The 20,956-nt window shown below is 40.2% G+C and overlaps 1 protein-coding gene across 2 annotated transcripts in view; it reads right to left on the bottom strand.

Moving 5' to 3' along the window:
• col4a5.S (collagen, type IV, alpha 5 S homeolog) overlaps window positions 1–20,956 on the bottom strand; it is a 148,873-nt gene that overhangs the window by 51,357 nt on the left and 76,560 nt on the right. For both annotated transcript variants that reach the window (XM_041575195.1, XM_018232969.2), the window contains exons 14-30: window positions 20,306–20,359; window positions 19,311–19,367; window positions 11,727–11,771; window positions 11,589–11,642; window positions 11,258–11,299; window positions 10,649–10,778; window positions 9,686–9,859; window positions 9,284–9,367; window positions 6,803–6,895; window positions 6,151–6,221; window positions 5,106–5,297; window positions 3,904–4,072; window positions 2,609–2,701; window positions 2,207–2,311; window positions 1,858–1,955; window positions 1,450–1,600; window positions 794–907 (exon numbers count right to left, since the gene is read on the bottom strand). In XM_041575195.1, the coding sequence (XP_041431129.1) occupies window positions 794–907; window positions 1,450–1,600; window positions 1,858–1,955; window positions 2,207–2,311; window positions 2,609–2,701; window positions 3,904–4,072; window positions 5,106–5,297; window positions 6,151–6,221; window positions 6,803–6,895; window positions 9,284–9,367; window positions 9,686–9,859; window positions 10,649–10,778; window positions 11,258–11,299; window positions 11,589–11,642; window positions 11,727–11,771; window positions 19,311–19,367; window positions 20,306–20,359 (1,726 nt within the window). The remainder of the gene's footprint in view (window positions 1–793; window positions 908–1,449; window positions 1,601–1,857; window positions 1,956–2,206; window positions 2,312–2,608; window positions 2,702–3,903; window positions 4,073–5,105; window positions 5,298–6,150; window positions 6,222–6,802; window positions 6,896–9,283; window positions 9,368–9,685; window positions 9,860–10,648; window positions 10,779–11,257; window positions 11,300–11,588; window positions 11,643–11,726; window positions 11,772–19,310; window positions 19,368–20,305; window positions 20,360–20,956) is intronic.

The following is a 20,956-nucleotide window of genomic DNA, read 5'->3' as shown; positions in this document are numbered from 1 at the left end:
CGATTGGCCCCCAGGCCTGACTTTGGACATGCCTGCTATTAATCAACACTTTCTTGACAGTTGTGTCATTAATTAAAATGGATACAAGCTGACACATTTATTAAAGCTAAATAATATACCAATTCATTCAAATGTGCCTGACAGCTTTGATTTAAGTAAGACATTCATTTTCAGTGGGGTATTAGTGTTCAGTTGAGCTTAACTGCAGTGCTGAGCACTAACTATTTCTACTCTAACACTATGGGGCAGATTTATCAAGGGTCGAAGTGAATTCGAGGGAATTTTCAAAGTAAAAAAATACGAAATTCAAAGTAATTTTTTTAATATTTCGACCATCAAATAGGATACTACGACTTTGAATTTACTTCAACTTCGATTCGAAGTAAAAATCGTTTGACTATTCGACCATTCGATAATCGAAGTACTGTCTCTTTAAAAAAACTTTGACTTCAATACTTCGCCAACTTAAACCTGCTGAAGTGCTATGTTAGCCTATACCTTCCAGAGCAAAGTTTTTTTGTATTCGAAGGAAAATCATACGAATCGTGCGATTCATTGTTCGATCGTACTATGAACGATGAATAAAATCATCCGACTTCGAATTCGAATGTCAGAGGATTCTATTTGATGGTTGAATTTCGAAGTATTTTCCACTTTGAAATTCGACACTTGATAAATCTGCCCCTAAATACCTTTTTACAGATAATTACTTAGCTTTGTAACAATATACAGTATTATACTGTGTAACTCAAATTGTTGCCTGTTCACTAAAAATATTAACATCTAGGATTACCTGGAGGACCTGCTGGCCCTGGAAGTCCTGGTTGCCCTGGCGGACCTTGACCACCAATGCCAGGTACACCAGGTGGTCCGGGGGGTCCTGATAAGCCATTTTGTCCAGGGTCACCTTTCAAAAAAAACATGGTGTTATGATATTAAAACAGTATGCATTATTTTCATACACAAAGAGAAGTGTTTTGTTAACATTAGGGAGCAATAGCTCAATGACTTTGATGTTCTATATTGTTTGTTCAGATTTTAGACTGTAAAGATTAATTAAACAGGAAGTTTCTAATTAGTTCCTAATAAAACCGATCATCAAGTGTACGTATATGATAGGGATCTCAGATTCTATGCTCTAATTGGGCAGGGACTGATGTGAATTGTACATAATCTCTGTAAAGCCAATACGCTTGTGCTATATAAATATGGGATAACAAAAGTAACTTAATGGGTGTATTCTTACAAACCATAAATATGATCATCTGTAGATGTTCCTTCCTGGGAAATAACAGCAAGGAGTAACTGAAAACAGAAAAATCCATATGGTGCAACACATAACCCCTTGTAAGAACTAGAATCATTCTCTTTTGTTTGTCTGGCATACTCCCATGTCAACATTCTCTTTCTTTGAAATCATATCAAATATGATGCTTCTATTCAGAATACCTTTTGGTCCTACAGGACCATCAAACCCTGCTCGTCCAGGAAGGCCTGGCGATCCTGGGAAGCCAGATTCTCCTTTTGGTCCTTGGGATCCTTTCAATCCAGCAGGGCCTGGGGTGCCTTGGAGCCCAGGTAACCCATATCCAGGGTCACCCTAACACAAAAGAGAACTCAGTTAAATGTTTGGTGCATATCACTTTATAGGCCATTCTACCTGAATTAATTAAAAGGTCAAATTTCATTCCAGGAACTGGTAATGCCATATAATTTCAACAGAGACATATTAATAATATATACTCAATAAACTTTTTGGTTATTTCTAGTTTAGATACATAGGAATTACTTAATTTTCAACTGAGGCATAAACTAATAAAACAATGTATAATACAATTACCAAATAAGTTCAGTTACCTTTGATCCTGGTAAGCCAGGCTGTCCAGGCAACCCATCTGAACCAGGTCTTCCTGCCAACCCAGGGGCACCGGATGGCCCAGGATTACCAGGAAATCCTGATGGACAAAGAGAGATGTTACTTTTTCACTAATGCAAAAATGATTCCTCTCATATTCTCTACATATAAGTATTTGATTTAAGCATATGCTAACTTCTGATTATCACTAGTCCTTGACTAGTCCTTACACCAAGAGATATTGGTTTTCACCACTAGTTTTTTGGATAAACTGTTGAATGCACAATTTTTAGTTGTCAATTAATTCTTTAGCCTTATAGCACAAATAATTATTGTTATTTGTCAAGCTACCTTTTGGGCCTGCAGGCCCAGGAACTCCAATGCCTGGAACCCCTGGTTCTCCCTTTGCACCTGAAACACCTGGAACTCCTGGCTGACCAGGCAGACCCAGTTCACCTAAAACAGAAAACACATCAAAGGACTAAAATATCTAATCAAAATTAATTCATGTTTTAAATATAATCTCCTGCTGGAAAATTGAAGCTTTAGTTTCACCTGCACCCTCCTCTCAATGTATTTTCAGTTACAAAAACATCTGTATTTGCCATTATCCCAGAAATGCCAAACCCATGGCATTAAAAATGAAATCCAAGCATTTCTGCTACATATTAGAATGCACACAGCAAATGAGCTGAATATGAAAGAAAATAAAATAGAAGTCCGTTACCTTATAGCATTCAAGGATCATCTTACCTGGATTTCCGGTATCCCCTGGGATACCTGGAAGACCTGGAGGTCCAGGATCCCCTTTTTCCATCACAGTTTGTCCAGGAGCTCCTTTAAGGCCTAGTGACAAAAAAAATTATTATAGCAGTATTATTATAATTTTGTTTTAAATAGAAGTTTGTTATATAGATGAATAATGCATTTGGATTGTATTGCCCAATGCTTTTCACATAGTTAGCCAACCATCCAATATATCACATGCACATTAACTGGGCTACTTTGAAGTGCTAATGCAATACAAAGACATCTATAGTATCCTTCAGCATGAAAGTACATGAAATGCATTGAAGATCTTGTTTTGACAGCACTGCCTTATCACAACACTGTAAATATCTCAGCAGAAATGATTGAGTTGAGCACAGCACGATGATAGCAGGAATAAAGGGGGAATACATGGGAAGTTTATACATGAATATTTAAATAATACTTACTGAAGCATAGAATACATATCCTTAGGGACTTATTAACAGTGCATTGCTTAAATAAAAAGCCCTTTACATTATTTGTAGGACCTTTACTGTATATTAAAGAGCTGCATACTGTATTTTCAGGTCTAATTATCCAAAGGCTAAAAGTATCCAAGGGATACAGGGAGACAAGTGACAAAACAGACCCTTTGATGTTGAGACCAGAACCAGCAGTGTTGACACTGACACACTTGTGATGCATGTTTAGTGCAGCCACAATTTAACATTTTGGCAGGACTGGGTCGGTTTTTGACTGCTTAATTTGCTGCTTAGAAAAGGCTGTTTTCATAAGCAGACTCAAGAGTAGGAGCTGATGGAGCATAACCAATCTTTTGCATTTAAACTACTGTTCGATGAAGCATGAAAAGAAGAGAAAAGTTCCAACATGGGCAACAAAAGGAAATTTACACCTAGACTATAAAAGAAAAAGTTTAATTTATTTATTCTTACTTTTCAAATAAAACAGATTATTACTTCTGTTGACTAGACACTTTGCAGGCTACATCATCACTTACTAGCTCCTAATTCACAGTTGACATACAGTATAATATATATATATATGGAGAGATTTTCCTGAACGGGATATTGCAAGACGTTCTAGAGACCTGGTTGATACTGCTTCAGCTGCAGTTTATGTAGATAACACCACATGTAATCATCTGTCCAATTCAAACATGCACATAAACAATACAAGCGCACACAAGCTAGGCATGCACGAACACACTTGGTATCTTTGCTTCATTATCATAACTCAGTCCTTTCACAATCTTTATGTACCTACATTGAAAAACTTACCAGGAATGCCAGGGGCTCCTGGTCGACCAGAAACACCTTGAATTCCCTTCTCTCCAGGTGGACCACTGGGACCAAAACCAGGAGGACCCATTAGTCCTCGGTCTCCAGGAAGTCCAGGGAGCCCAGGGTCACCAGGAAGACCACGATCACCGTTCAATGCAAAGCCACCCTAAAAATGATAAAACTGTATAAAAAAAAGTTCCATGGTGCTAGCACTTAAAGGAACAGTAACACCAAAAAATTAAAGTGGTTTAAATAATGAAAATATCATGTACTGTTGTCCTGCACTGGTAAAACTGGTCTGTTTGCTTCAGACATACTACTATAGTTTATATAAACAAGCTGCTGAATAGCAATGGCAGAAATCGAAAAAAAAAGGCTATATGGCACAGGATAAATAGTGGATAACAGAAAACACCATTATGTTCTACAGAGCTTATCTGCTGTGTAACCTAAGACTTTTCTCCTTGGAATGGCTGTCTCCATTGCTACACAGCTGCTTATTTATATCAACAATAGTAGTGTTTTTGAAGCAAACACAGCAGTTTTACCAGTGCAGGACAACACTGCATTATATTTGTATTACTTTAAAACAATTTTCTTTTTTGATGTTACTGTTCCTTTAAGCTACTTAAGACATATATTTTTTTTATATAATTCTTACTATACAATGAATCCCTCTCCCTTCTGGTTAAAGCTGGCCATAGATGTTGAGATTTTTAAAAGATCAGATCCTGATCGTGAGACCACGATCTTCTCAGAATGATCGTACGATCGTATGAATTTACCATCAACTAAAAAGACCAATTTACCAGGAAAACAAAGGGGAGCTGCCTGCTTGGCCCTGCAAACATAGAGAGATTGCACTGGGACCGACAAAGATTTTTTGACCTGGCCGATCAATTTCCCGACAGATGTCGGCCGAAAAATCGTAAGATGTACGATCGTTCGAATACCACTAACCACACGATAATTGGTCGGGCTTCCCTAAAATCGGTCGTTTGGGAAGAAGAATCGTCGCGTCTATGGGGAGCTTAACACAAGAAGTTGCAAGGAAATAACACACTTTTTTCATTTCTCTAGGAATGTACATTATGCATTGATAAAAACATTAAGCAATTCTAAAGAACACGTAGAAGGCTGGACAGATAAAACAGTTTTGGTGATGATGCAGTAGCTTCTGACTTTCAGTTTCAACATACCGGCTCTCCCTTAGGCCCAGGTATCCCTGGAGTTCCATCTCTTCCAAGTGGGCCATCCAGACCAGAAGATCCAGCTGGACCAGGGAATCCAGGATCCCCCTTTTCTCCTTTAATTCCGATACCACCAATTACTTCTCCAGGTTCTCCTTTGGGACCAGGTCGTCCAGAGGAACCGGGACTGCCAGGGAAACCCTGTAGCAGGAGATGTGTGTGTCAGGGTTTTTTTCTTTTTAATCCCATATGAACAATGGAAAGCCAAATCCTATTGCATTCCATGTTATTTTATTACATGGACAACATTTATTTTGGATCTACCAACAAGCAGCTAAATTGAATATTTCATAAGGCATTGTTCTACTAATTCCTATATTAATGTCCTTGCCTCCATTGTCTTCACAACTTAAGGTGATTACCATTACAAGGTACTCTGTACTGTGATTTATCATCATTGTAATATCCCATGTAAACACCATATTTCAAACCATAATATCAATCCCATCTGAAATATAATCATAGTTTTCTTGCCTTTACAGACCTAATTCCCACATAATACTCTAACAGCAATTAATTAATTGCTTTCCCCTGAACTACCTTCACCTATCACCATTTTGTCACTGTTTTCTCTTAGTTATACTTTGTCTTGCATACATACTTTACTCTGTGCCTACGTATCTCATACCTTTCCATCATAACTTATTTATTATTCTGTATGTGTTACCTTTTAACCTTCACAGATATGTATTTCCCTGACATTTGGATTTCAAGTGTTTATGGACAGAATCCTCTTTCCTACAGCATCTTCAGTGTTACATACTGTGCACTTGTATATAAGCCAATGGCTTTATAAAAAGGTGAAAAACATCATAATTTATTACACCAGTTCGACAAAAAGGGTGATTTGAAATGAATGTACTGCATGACAGACCGTTGACAGTATGACTTGAAAGTGTGGACTTAATTTGAGCAAAAGGAACTTTGGAGCTTTGATAATAAGATTACACTGTAATGGAAATGAAAAAAGGGTTCAAAGATATTAAAGATTTACCGGAGGTCCTGGAAGCCCATTTAATCCTGGAGTGCCTTGCTCCCCTTTTTGCCCTGTAGCTCCAGGTAAGCCTGTTTATTAGAAATGATGGAATTGAATAGCCATTACACTGTGTGTTTGGTACATTGAATGAGCCCTGAGACTTAAAAACATTTAAGTGTAATAAGATTTTGCAGATAAAACCAAGATGACCCACTCTTTATATATGTGTCAGAAAATCCAAGGGTCATCGTATTAGTATGCTGCATTATGAATTATACAGTAATTTTAAAATAAATATAGGTCGGCCCAATGTGATAGCAGGTTAGTCATTAGTGTTAACCTGATTTAAGGACATATGGGTCAGTTAAAGCTACTAAATCACTAATGACCTCTTCTGGATTGTTAATTCATTGATTCATAGCTTTTTTTTATTCCATTTACAGTTATTGATCTATTCAATGACCCTAACAATGACACTATTGTTACTAATATCTAACATTCAATACATGCTTTTAGATCTACTCCACTTTAAATAACCCAAATCCTATAGGTGTACTGTTTGGCACCTCCAACACATCACATATATTTACATGGGCAGTGATGTTGCAAAAGGAGCATATCTTTAGACCCAAATGTTTAGAATTAGCAAATTGGTAAAAGATGCTCTTACCTGGACTTCCAGCGGGGCCAGGCAAACCAGGATCACCTTTTGGACCTAAAATACCATTTCCTAGGCAGTTATAACATGTGTCTCCTTTATCGCCTGTTGTAAAATAAATAAATAAACTAAATTAAGGTAAAACAAACAAAGAAACAGTTATACGATTCTCACTGTGCAACACATACCAATATATAGATAATATATAGATAGTAGGACTTCCAAATATGTTCTAAATATGTATGTATATCGTAAAATATAAAAAACTGGACAAAAAATAGGTCCAGTATTTCCTACTGACTCAGTAATAACAAAATATATCTCTAAACTGCAGCATTACCTCCATGTTGCATTTAGTCTCTGAGTTGATAAAATAATTGTGGTTCATTAAATAAAGGGGATATTCTGAGACTCTGGCTAAGTACTTACTTCTCCTTTCAAGCTATCTATACAGATTTTGTGGAAAAAAAATACAAATTACAAAATACAAATTAATCAGAGGCAGGGGTCGGATTCATATTGCTGCTACATTTTAGCAATGGCTAATGGTTGAGCAATGGCTTAAGGTTTTTGGAGGATTTGCCGCTTTTCAAGTTTAAAAATTGCCTGAGATATGGCAACTAAGCATGAAAGCGTAAGCTATAGAATAACTAATATATGTTTACATATAATAAATATTATGATAATATTTATTTATACTTTATATTGCAGCATAGCACTGCTACCCTGACTCGCTCTATTTTGGATTCTGATAATGCTTATAATAGTGTCTGGACCAGTGCACAAAACAATAGCTTAGAAGGAAAATGTATCAATGATATGTGGAGTTATACAGGTTCAGATCACTTGACTGCCCCAAAAGTCTTTGGGGCAGATTTACTAAAGGGCGAAGTAGCTCATGCTAGCGACTTTTCGCTACAAATTACATCCGCAGGGACATCGCCAATTTACAGGTGTAGGCTACAATCAGCTAGCGAACAGGACCGTCGCTAGCGTTCGCACTCTATCGCCAGGCGACTTTTTGCTCTGGCGAATGGTCATTACTCCTCAAATTCAGTAAAGTGCAAATTTTACTGAACGTTACCTCTTTTCGCTAGAGTTGACTTCGCCACCTCAGACCAGGCAAACTGCTAAAATGAAGCTAGATCTTCCTCAATCTTATGTTAGTTACATCATATTCTGTATGTCAGAAATGCATTAAAGTTGTAAAAACACTGGCGACTTGTCCTTTTTTAAGCAGGATTTCCTGCAAAAGTCCTAACTATTTAACTTTTTTGTGTTAACATTTTCCCCAGACATTTGAAGGGCATGGAGCATTACTTCGCACTCCCGAAGTAATGCTAGCGAAAAGTCTGCAGTGTTCGGCACCCAGGACACAACTTTGAGGGGCTGCTATAAAATAACATAGAAAGTCACCAATTATTGGGCTAGTGGGCGGCTGTTTGGACCTATTTTAAATCCCAGTCCAGACCTGTGCCCCCCCTAAAAAATACAATATATATGGTCTGTTTTTACTAAACCTTCCTTAAAGGAGAACTAAACCCTAAAAATTAATATGACTAAAAATGCCTTATTTTATATACTGAATTTATTGCATCAGCTTAAAGTTTCAGCTTCTCAATAGCAGCAATGATCCAGGACTTCAAACTTGTCACATGGGGTGACCATCTTGGAAAGTGTCTGCATCACTCACATGCTCAGTGGGCTCTGAGCAGCTGTTGAGAAGCTAAGCTTAGGGGTCATTGCAAATTATCAAGCACAAAATTAGGTTGTCTTGTAATATAAGCTGATGCTACAAGGCTGATTATTCAATTCTGATGCTAGTTGCACTGGTTTCTGAGCTGCCATGTAGTAATTATTTGTATTAATTACTAATCAGCCTTATATTATGAAATTTATATTCTATGTGTACTGTATATTATGAGTCGGTCCCTAAGCTCAGTAACTGACAGCAGCACAGAGCATTTGCAGTCAATCAGTAGAAAAGAAGATGGGGAGCTACTGGGACATCTTTGAATGCACTGCTAAAGGGTTGTGGTTGCCTTGGGCTGGTACAGAAGCCCAAAACTTAATGTACAGCATTTATAGCCTACTTCTTTAGTTCTCCTTTAAATACAGCAACTTGGTGGTGTAGCTGTAGCACCAAAGTATCACCTCAGTTGAAGGTTAGAATCTTGCATCTTTTATACAATATAAATTATTTTATATACTGTTACACATGTTTTAACAATTGTGATTGGTGGTTTTGTAACATGTTGCATTTGAACATTTAAAAGGAAGTGTGTGGGACTGTGCCAGTTAGCCAATGAATAAGTGCCCCATCAAGCATGAAATGTGTTAGGCCCATTTCTCGTGTCCTAATAAATTTATCTTTTTACTTTTTAACTTGTACATGTTTATTTTTAAACATGTACAAGTTATTATTTTTTATGAGGCTTCCTTCCTTAAATGTCTAAGCATTTCAACAATTCACCACCTATTAACATGGTTTACCTTTCTGTCCTCTTTCTCCTGCATATCCTGGATCTCCTGGAAGTCCTGGAACACCAGGTGATCCTGGCTGGCATATCTCCGCCTCTATAAATTAATATGGTGCATGAATGCATTAATAATGAGCATTCATATTTACAGTTAATGATGCATATAAAAGCACAAGTCAGCTGGCCATACTGATCTTTTGCTTGTTTGACTATATATAATATATATAAGCAGATCCTCTGATGACTGTTCAATGAGGTACAAAGGGATCCATGTAGTGCCATTATGGACTACATACACACCTATACTGTCCTTGGCAAGTGGATTATCTGCCCCAATCAAATTTTTGACACCTACAAATGCAAAACTGCAAAACTACAAACCAATGATTGTGAATTATAGAACAATTTAACTTACGAGGAACTGAAGGTGGTCCAGGTCGACCAGGCAAACCTGGGGCACCAGGGGGTCCTCTAAGTCCTTCAGAACCTGGAAGCCCTGGAATGGAAATTCCTGGTGGACCATCATCACCCTTCTGCCCTCTTTCACCAGGAAGGCCTGGACTTCCTGGGAGGCCTACACTTGAAGTACCTGAGGTCAGAGAAGAAAAGAATGAGTCAACAATAAAGTCACATAAGTTTGGAAGTGTAATATTCAAAGTGTGTATATCATATTTAATAAATTAACTGCTATTGAAATGAGTCTTCATTTTCAAGAGACAATGATTTATAAAAATCTTATCATCTAAGTTAACCATAAAAATGAGGTTTAACTTGACTGCAAATGTGTCTTTCGTCAAGTTACTCCTGGCTCATAAAGAAGAACAAAGTGATAAGATGAACAGAAAGGAACAGAGAGGAAAAGAAATCAAAGGTGGGAGAAAGTAAGTTTCCCATCTGGTCAATACCGATTTTAACACCATGTAAGGCAGCTTTGCCTGACTGCCCCAGGTCAACTGCCCAGCAGTTGAGATGTCACTCAGTGGCAGGTTAATTTCAGGGGGCCATATTAGGATGTACCTCTAAAACCTCCAGAAGGGTAGTTTTCTTTTGCAAAGTATGCCGCAGTTAATGAACACCTTCTGTATGAAAGCAAGAGGTTTTTTTTAGAGATCCAGGGGACTTTTTCAACCCCAAAAGGAAGAAAACCTTCCTTTGTTTAAACGATAATAGTGTCACAATATCCAGTAATGGACAAAAATCTCCTCTGGCTATGCATTATATATTTTGAATACCTAAGCTTAAAAGGCTTAACTCTAACTCCTCTGGAACCCGTTATAATTTAATGTGAGATATAACTTAAACCAAAAAAGTAAATTATTTATGTAATAAAGCATTGCAGATTTTTTTATACATGTGTATCAAAATATATGTTTCTCACCTGGTGATCCAGGAAAACCAGGAGGACCTTGTAATCCAGGGAACCCATGGTCTCCTTTTGGCCCTGTTATTCCAGGGGGTCCTGTGTTTCCCTTTGGTCCAACTTTACCTATTCCTGGTCTTGAAATAACCTATTAATAAATAATGGAGTATGCTGCAACGTCTGGTGGCAGATCAGTGTAACAATATTTAATTTTATTAATCTCACTTTAGGTTAGCACATACTGTACATTTTCCAGTTAGTCAACAACACCAACCTTAAAAAGAAAAGTCCTTATTCCCAAATGTTCTGTTTTTTTTAAAATGCATAGCAATGTCAAAAGGTTTACAGTTAAGAGAGCCTGAGTTTACGAAATGACCATGTCATTAAGATGATGGCTTTTTGGATATTTGGATAAAACCATAAGCTTAAGTTTTTATTTTTTATAAAAAGATTAAAGAAGAAAATGGCTAAAATATTTATAATTTCATGCAGAAGCAACAACTGATTCAGACCCAGTTACCGATGCCTACAACAGTAAAGTAAACAAGGCAGCCTTTGCATTATGCACTAGGCAATATATGCACACACTTAAAATTATTATATTACAGAGGCTCTTAAATTACATACCTCTCCTGGTGGCCCAGGTAACCCACGGTCACCTTTCTGACCCTGAAATTACAAAATAATTGACAAATAACATTAAACAAATGCCTGCAAGTGACTGCAGACTATTTTATAGTCTGACACCTTATGCAAAATGTACAGGCCATGCAGAGGATAGTTTCAGTAATAGCAGTGTTTACTGCTCATGGGCATTCTCAAAAGGGTAAATGTGGATTAGAGCAGCGTAAAAATAAGTCACAGTTAAAACATGGATTTTATAATTCAGCTATAAAAATTTGTAATCAGTTCTTGTTCGGTGTGCAATAATTTAACATGCTGACAAAAATTTTAGTACCTGCTCCCCACCTCTGCCCGGACTTCCTGGCAAGCCTGGGTCACCCCTGAGACCCTGTAGAAATACCAGAACATGGTTAGAATGTTTTCTGGGTGTAGAAATGTGCAAGCAATGATGTAAACAAACAAAAGAACTCACCTCGACACCAGGCAGTCCATTCTTCCCATATTTTCCTGGCTTCCCCTTTTAAGAATTAAGAGGAACACACAAGGATAAAAAAAAATATTATTAATATATTATGGAAGACACACAAATATGTGTTTATGAAGAACTGGATTCTACCATGGCTCATTATTTGTGAGAACTGAATAAAGCTTTATAAAATTGTTTATTGAAAATTGTGGTATTTTTCACAGTTGCTCTAAGTACATGTTAGTGCAATTTAATGGTTTGAGATAACTGTTACACTTTTCAATAATAATAATAATAATGTTGATAATGTACAATTACTGTCACTCAATTACATCTGAACTCCTTTTATGAATGCACATTAATAGGATGTTTTTAATTTTTCTATACATTAAGGGGCAGATTTATCAAGGGTCGAATTTCGAAGTGTAAAATACTTTGAAATTCAACCATCGAATTTGGAATATTGAAGTCGAAGTATTTTTCACCGAATTTGGCCATTGAACGATCAAAGTAAAATCAAACGATTTTAGTGTACGATAAAAGGAGATTTTTTTGTATAACTTACTGTTAAATCTCTTTCTCTCTAGTCAATTGGGGGACACAGGAACCACTGGGTTAAGCTCCTCCAACCAGGAGGCAGGACATTGACAAAAAATAAAATGTTGCTCCTCCCCTTCCTTATATCCCCTGTGCTTAACCCTCCTACCTCAGTTTAGTATATCAACCGAGAATAGGATAACTCCAAATAAGGCATAACTGCCACTCTAATAAAAAGAAAAAACTTATGTCTCAGGGAGGGAGGTCCTGTGTCCCCCAATTGACTAGAGAGAAAGAGATTTAACGGTAAGTTATACTAAAAATCTCCTTTTCTCTAACGTCATCTGGGGGACACAGGAACCACTGGGACTTACCAAAGCAGTCCCTTAATAACCAGGGAGGGAAGAGACAATACGCCCTTAGTCGGTCATGACTACCGTATGAAGAACCTTCCTACCGAAACACGCTTCGACGGAAGAAAAACCATCAAAACGATAGAACTTTGTAAAAGTATGGACTGATGACCACACCGCCGCCTTGCACAACTGCTCTGCAGAAGCCTCATTCCTCCATGCCCAGGAAGTACTTATAGCCCTGGTTGAATGAGCCTTTACCTGTGCTGGGGGACTTCTGTGAGAACTCTCATTTGCCTGATATATGGACTTCTTAATCCATCTGGCTATAGTAGCCTTCGTTGCAGCTGTTCCCTTCCTTGGACCTGAGGGAATGACAAACAGTGAATCCGAACGCCTAAATGAGGCTGTCCTATCCACATAATATCTTAAGGCCCGGACTACATCCAGGGTATGTAGCCTTTTTTCATTTTCGTTCCTAGGTTCTGGACAAAAAGAAGGTACTACAATAGGCTGATTCACATGAAAATCAGATACCACCTTGGGCAAAAAAGTCGGAATCGTACGCAAGGTCACCTTATCTCTATGGAAGACCATTAACTCCGGTGCAATCGAGAGCGCACTCAGCTCCGACACTCTCCTGGCCGAACAGATGGCCAATTAGAACACCACCTTTGACGTCAACCAACCCAAATCTACCGACCTCATAGGCTCGAAAGGAGCTACCTGAAAAGCTCTGAGAACCAAGTTAAGATCCCATACCGGTACAGGTGGACGAAATAAGGGAGTAACGTGAGCTGCACCCTGAAGAAACGTCTTTACATCATCTCGTTGGGCTAACCGCTCCTGAAATAAGACTGATAAGGCAGAAACCTGAACCTTTAATAAAGACAGCTTGAGACCGCCGTCCAGTCCCTGCTGGAGGAACTGCAACACATTGTTAATCTGCAACTGCTCGAATGGAGCCTGATGTCTCTCACACCACGTACTGTAAGCCCTCCAGACCCTATAGTAGGCCTTAGTGGATACGGGCTTCCTGGCCTTAATCATGGTCTCCACCACCCTATCTGAGAACCAACCGCCAAACCGTCAAAGACAGTAGGGCAGGATTGTGGTGAAAAATTGGACCCTGACACAGATGGTCCGGCCTAAACGGTAGTTTGAACCAATCTCCTTCTGCCAGGGAGATCAGGTCTGAAAACCACGCTCTTCTTGGCCAAAAAGGAGCCACCATCAACAAGGTCAGTTTCTCTCTCCGAAACCTTTTTAGGATCCTTGGAATCATAGGAATTGGTGGAAACACATACGCCCTGTGATAACTCCAAGGAAACGTCATTGCATCCACTCCCTCTGCTCTTGGATCCCTGGATCTTGCCAGGAACCTCGGTAGCTTTGTATTGTGGTGGGATGCCATCAGATCGATGTCTGGCTGACCCCACCTGTCTACCAGCAGGGAGAACACCTCCGGTAGGAGTTCCCATTCTCCTGGATCCTGGCGGTTGAGACTTAGATAATCTGCTTCCCAATTTAGAATTCCGGGGATGTGAACCGCTGATATCACTACCCTGTGGTGTTCTGTCCACTCCATTATCCTCTGTGTCTCTTTCCATGCTGATACACTCCTTGTGCCTCCCTGATGATTCAGGTAGGCCACTGCAGTAGCGTTGTCCGACTGGACCTTTATGTGTTTGTGCTTTAACTGATCCTGCCACTGTACTAAGCCTGGTAAATGGCCCGAAGCTCTAAAATATTTATGGGCAGTTTGGACTCCGTGGGAGACTATGTGCCTTGTGCCCACATCTGATTGAGCCTTGCCCCCCATCCGGTCAGGCTTGCATCTGTTGTCAACAGCGTCCACTGTGGGTCCTCCCATGACTGCCCTTGAGCCAATCTTGATGGAACTGTCCACCAATTCAATGACTCTCGTGTTATCTTGTCTAGCATAATGGTCTGCTCTAGAGAACCCCTCTTCCATCTGCAGAGAATGCACAATTGCAGAGGTCTTAGATGATATTGGGCCCAAGGCACCGCCTCCATTGCGGCCACCATAAACCCCAGAATCTGCATGCAGAATCTCACTGTGGGTGTGCGTTCCTGGCTAAGCCGCTCTACCATACTCTGAGACTGAGTCTCGACTGCCTCTCGATGGGCAGAATAACTCTCTGTGAGCTTGTGTTGAACACTAGCCCCAGGAACTGTAAAACCTGGCTTGGCACCAGGGATGACTTCTGTTGATTGATCATCCACCCAAAAGATTCCAAGGTTGTCACCGTGATGGACACATTCCTTGTGGCCATCTCTAAGGAGTCCGCCTTTACCAAGATGTCGTCCAGGTATGGGATATGGAAATCCCGTGAAGTTGTAGCGTTGCTGCCATAGACGCCATGATTTTCGTAAACACCCTGGGTGCGGACGTCAGGCCGAATGGAAGGGTCACAAATTGGTAATGCTGCTGAAGGAAAGCAAACCTTAGAAACTTGTGATGTCCTGGCCAAATGGGAACGTGACGATACGCGTCCTTGATGTCCATTGACGCTAAAAACTCCCCTCCTCTCATGGATCTGATCACTGAGCGAATGGACTCCATGTGAAAACGGGAGTATCTTATGAACTTGTTCAGTGCCTTCAAGTCTATCACTGGACGGAAGGACCCGTCCCTTTTCGGCACAATAAATAGATTTGAGTAAAAACCGCCACAGCACTGGTCGAACGGAACTGGTACCACTACTCCTGACTGTAGTAGTGTCCTCACTGCTCCAAAAAAGGCCTCGCACTTCGGCTCCTTTACCGGCACCCTGGATAACATGAACCGTCGAGGTGGAGGGGCCTGAAATTCCAACTTGTACCCCTCGCTGACCAATGTCCGAACCCAGGAATCGGACACCACTCTTACCCAAGTTTCCTGGAACCTCGCGAGCCGCCCTCCTACGTCTCGACCGAGGTCCCGTGACCCTGTCCAGTCATTGGGCAGGGGGCTTGTCAGTGACTGACTTGCTGCTGGACTTGCGGTTCTGCCACTGAGGTTTTCCTCGTTGCTGGAACCTCCCCCTTGAACAGTATGAATCCGATGTCTGAGCTCTTCGTGGGGAACGAAAAATGGAGCCTCGAAAAAATCTTCCACGTTTCGAACCCGATCCAAACCGAGCCCTAGGCTCTGGCAATAGAGTACTCTTACCCCCTGTTGCTTGGGAAATTATTATTTTTCTAGCTCCTCTCCGAATAGAGGTTTCCCTCTAAACTGCAATGATGTCAGAGATTTCTTAGAGCTCAAGTCTGCTGTCCAATTCTTTAGCCACAATGCCCGGCGTGCCGCCACCGAAGAAGCGGATGTCCTGGCCATGGTCTGTATTGCATCCAGAATTGCATCGGTCAAAAAGGCATTTCCCTCTATAATCTTGGAAGCCAATGAACATAGCTCCTCTCTAGGAGTATCACCTCCCAATCCTTCTAAGAGAGCCTGAGACCACGAGGTAATCGCCCTGCTGGTCCAAGCTCCTGCTATCCTAGGTCTAAGAGTGGATCCTGCTGAAATAAAGATCGCCTTAAGCGAACTCTCTAGACGCTTGTTTGTGGGATCCTTAAAAGCCGCCGCATCAGGAACCGGAAGAGCCGTGTTCCTGGATAGTCTCGACACCAGGGCATCCACCGTGGGCGGCACACTCCGCTTCTCCACCAACTCCTTGGCAAAAGGGTATGAGCGAGAAAAACGTCTTGACGGCTGAAACTTCTTCTCTGGGGAGTCCCACTAATGTTGTATAATATCTCCCAGCTGTTCATGAAACGGAAACTCAGCCACCTGTTTAGACTGGCGCTTAAAAGGTCCCTTATGGACTGACCCAGTAGAACTCGAGTCTACCAATTCTAATGTTTCCTTCAGGGCCCTTATCAAGCCCTCCACATCATGAGGAACCTCTCTATCTGGTTCCACGCTCCATTCGTCATCCTTAGATGACGAAACCACCTCCCCCTCACTGTGGTCAGATAAAGACTCCTCAGCAGAGGAGTCCCCTGAGACTAAGGAGGTCAGAGCCTTTCCCTTCAAAACCTGTTTCCTTTGTTTTGGGCTAGTGCCCTGCAAAAGGTTAGGTACCTCAGATAGGTGAGAGATAGTTACATAGTTACATAGTTACATTGGGTTGAAAAAAGACAAAGTCCATCAAGTTCAACCCCTCCAAATGAAAACCCAGCATCCATACACACACCCCTCCCTACTTTTAATTAAAATTCTATATACCCATACCTATACTAACTATAGAGTTTAGTATCACAATAGCCTTTGATATTATGTCTGTCCAAAAAATCATCCAAGCCATTCTTAAAGGCATTAACTGAATCGGCCATCACAACATCACCCGGCAGTGCATTCCACAACCTCACTGTCCTGACTGTGAAGAACCCTCTACGTTGCTCTCTAGATAAACCTATCTAGAGAAGAGGACAGGCTTGCAATGCCCTGCAGGTTTGCCAAGGACTGGGACAACTGCACCGCCCATAATGGAGCTGGATCATTTAAAGAGGAAGACCCCAACACAGAGTTCCCCGCAAATTCCCCAGCAGAGGCACTGGCCGTAATTAAATTGCCTGTATTGGTATCATTAGGGGCAATAGAAGGAGAAGACTGCTCCCCAGCAGCAGTGCATGCCAGGCAAATGGCCTCCTTTTGACCCTTGGGCATTTTTGCATTGCAAGCCGTACATGAAAAATATGTGACCGCGGCCGGGGCCCGGCTCCATCCTTGCACTGGATATACTATATACAAGCCGTGTGTCCCGGTTGTACCTCAGTGCTACCTCTGTGCGCCCCTCCGCTCCTGCCCTCCACAAGAAGGATCTAGCGGCTCGATGGTCTGCTTCTTAGAAGTCTCACAACCCTACAGAGGTATCCCGCGTAGGGGGCTAACATAACGGAGCTCAGGTGTGTCCCTGACTCCTGTCTCACCCCTGGTGTCAGTGCTATCCACTGACCAAGCATTCCTTGCGTAGGGTCTCTCTAGAGACCAAAGTCCTACCATCCTAGTCAAGGACACTGAAAAAACTGAGGTAGGAGGATAAGCACAGGGGATATAGGGAAGGGGAGGAGCAACATTTTATTTTTTGTCAGTGTCCTGCCTCCTGGTTGGAGGAGCTTAACCCAGTGGTTCCTGTGTCCCCCAATGACGTTAGAGAAAACGATTTTACTTCGATGTGTGAAGACTTAGAAAATGGTTGTAGAAGGTCCCCATAGGCTAAAATAACACTTCGGCAGGTTTAATTTGGTGAAGTATTGAAGTCAAAGTTTTTTTTTAAAGAGACAGTACTTCGATTATCGAATGATTCAAACGATTTTTACTTTGAATCGAAGTCGAAGTAAAGTCGAAGTCGTAGTATCCTATTCGATAGTCGAAGTATCCAAAAAATTACTTTGAATTTCAAATTTTTTTACTTCGAAAATTCCCTCGAATTCACTTCAACCCTTGATAAATCTGCCCCTACGGGAATTTGAAGATATTTTTATATTAAAGAAGTTGTTGGTATCTTAGTTTTAAGGCCAGACACAAAGTAGTTCTGGTATTTGAAGATTACAAATGTTTGTATATGCACATGGAAAAAAATCCCAGTTGGCTCTGAAATGTCACTGTTTTTATAAATACCCACAATACAATACTACAGGTATTGGATCCATTATCCGGAAACCTGTTATCCAGAAAGCTCCAAATTACACAAAGTTTGCCTGCCTTAAGGTGGCCATACACGGGCCGATAAAAGCTGCCGACAGACCGAGTCGGCAGCTTATTGGCCCGTGTATGGGGGCCCCCCGACGGGCTTCCCCGATCGAGATCTGGCCGAAAGTCGGCCAGATCTCGATCGGATGGGGTTAAAAATCCCGTCGGATCGCGGCCGCATCTGTTCGTTGATGCGGTCCCGCGATCCGACTGCCCGTTTGCGAACGTGAAGGATCCGATCGTTGGGCCCTAGGGCCCACGATCGGATCAGCCCGATATTGCCCACCTCAAGGTGGGCATATCGGAGAGAGATCCGCTCGTTTGGCGACATCGCCAAACGAGCGGATCTATCCGTGTATGGCCACCTATAGACTCAACTCCAAATAATCCAAATGTTTAAAAAATTATTTCTTTTTTTCATTGTTATAATAAAACATTACCTTGTACTTCATCCCAACTAAGATATAATTAATACTTATTGGAAGCAAAACCAGTCCATTGTTTTTTTTTAATGTTTACATGATTTTCTAGACTTAAAGAATGAAGTCTACATTATGGAAAGATACGTTATCTAGAAAACCCCAGGTCCCCAGCATTCTGGATAACAGGTCCCATACCTGTGCTATCATGCCCCTTGAGTGCTTTTTATGGATTGTATAATAAGCCAACAGAACAATATTTATCTGTCCTTCTGCTATATATATATATATATATATATATATATATATATATATATATATATATATATAGATATATATATATATATATATATATATCCATTACAGATGATGTTCCTTCTAATATTATCAGCCAGGAATACTACTCTTGCTGCTGGTAATCCTTTTTATTACTGGTTACTTTTACTGTATAGATATAAATATATCAGAGCAAAAAACTACTGCTTCTTTTATTTGTTCTGCAGGGCATTATTTTGAGTATTAGTAAATTATACAGTTAATAGCATGTAGTGATAAACAAAATGTTTAAACAGTTACTTACAATCTTTCCTGGTTCCCCTGGTTCTCCCTTCTCTCCTTTTGCACCTCCAGGAGGACCCTGTAAAGAAAATGATACAAAACATTCATGATTCTATAACCTAGAAAGAGAAGGTCCCTAACACCTTAACACCAGGTATAATTGCTGTAAGATGCATTTTACAGACATGCATAAAGCTAACATTAGTTTTATTATACTGTACAGCATAACAATTTATGATAGTCATTCTTTTGGTCACTTTTTCTTCCCCAAGGAAAATGTGGACTGAAATATGGAACTGTATGGTTCATGTCTCTCCTGTGAGTCTGTACTGATGATGATGAAGCCCAATGTTTAATACTGAAAAAACAGATACAGAAACATTTTTTCTGCATTCATCATCCGTGTTTATACTGATACTGGTGCATAAGTATGTCTGGAACCACTATCTCATGTGGCAAGTTGAGGCAGAACCCATCACACACAAAATGCATAAAAAATACTGGTTATCTATGCCCAAGCTGTCTAAAGGAAACAGTGTTATCAGCACCCAAAAACAATGAATTAGAGGAATAAGATAAAACTTACTTATATGGACACCTAACAATTTAGTTGTCAAAAAATATTGCTTGGAAATTGCCACATATGCGAATCTAAACTTTTATGGACAGTAATCTTTGTGTTATGAAATATCCATATATTGTTTAGTGTTCTAATTAAATGGTCTACCGATGTGCATGCTGTTGTAATTAACATTTGCATCTCTCATTTGCATTTTTTTATTACGCTAGATATATTTTATCTATTTATATTTATATCCATAAATATGGGGAGAATATTCCACTGCTGATATGAGTACAGAGGTGTGTATGTTTCTTGAAACTTGTGCTCACTTCAGTAGCTCTCAGTGATTCAAAACTATGCTTGTCTAACAACCTCATAAAACATTTTGATATATGCAATATGAAGTCTTGTAAAGCCACTGAGGCTGCCATGTATATACTGGTAACTATACTTACTGGAGGACCCATTGATCCACGCTCTCCTGGGAATCCTTGGTCACCGGGGACACCCTATCAAAGAGTTTTAAAGAGTGATTATGCAATATGATAAAAGCAACTAAAATCGTGTCAAACGTAGGAAATATATATTCATTTCAATACCACAAAATAACACTAGTCCCCAAGTTTGCTCCGGAACACTATGAAATCATGGATAAAACAACTATGGGATTTTAATGACCTTGTTGCCATTCTGCTTAAGAGATGGGATAAAGGTAGCTCAATCTCACATAAGCCTGCAGCTTTCTTTAGACAGAAGAGAAACTGCACACAGACACCATGCTTCTCTTGCTTCAAGAAGACATAACTTTATTAACACTTTTGCATTAGCAGACAAAGATCATGTCACATGACACTATATCAGATCAGTATGGGATCTGTATGAGAGCACACCCATTAACAGTTCCAAAGGAATTGGAAGTAGCCACACACCCTATGTTCCAAAATCTCTCCTCTTGTTGCTCAGTGATTAGGGAATCAGCAACCTCCAGTCAAATGTGTAGGAATATCACTGGCACACAAGATATGCGTTTAGCAGGGCAAGCCCTTGCAAATTTTATATAATGCATGGTGCAACATTATGGGGACACTCCCCTTTGTCAAGCATAG

Source organism: Xenopus laevis, chromosome 8S (assembly GCF_017654675.1).
Source record: "Xenopus laevis strain J_2021 chromosome 8S, Xenopus_laevis_v10.1, whole genome shotgun sequence".
Classification (NCBI taxonomy): domain Eukaryota; kingdom Metazoa; phylum Chordata; class Amphibia; order Anura; family Pipidae; genus Xenopus; species Xenopus laevis.
This window is presented reverse-complemented; position numbering and strand designations above follow the sequence as displayed.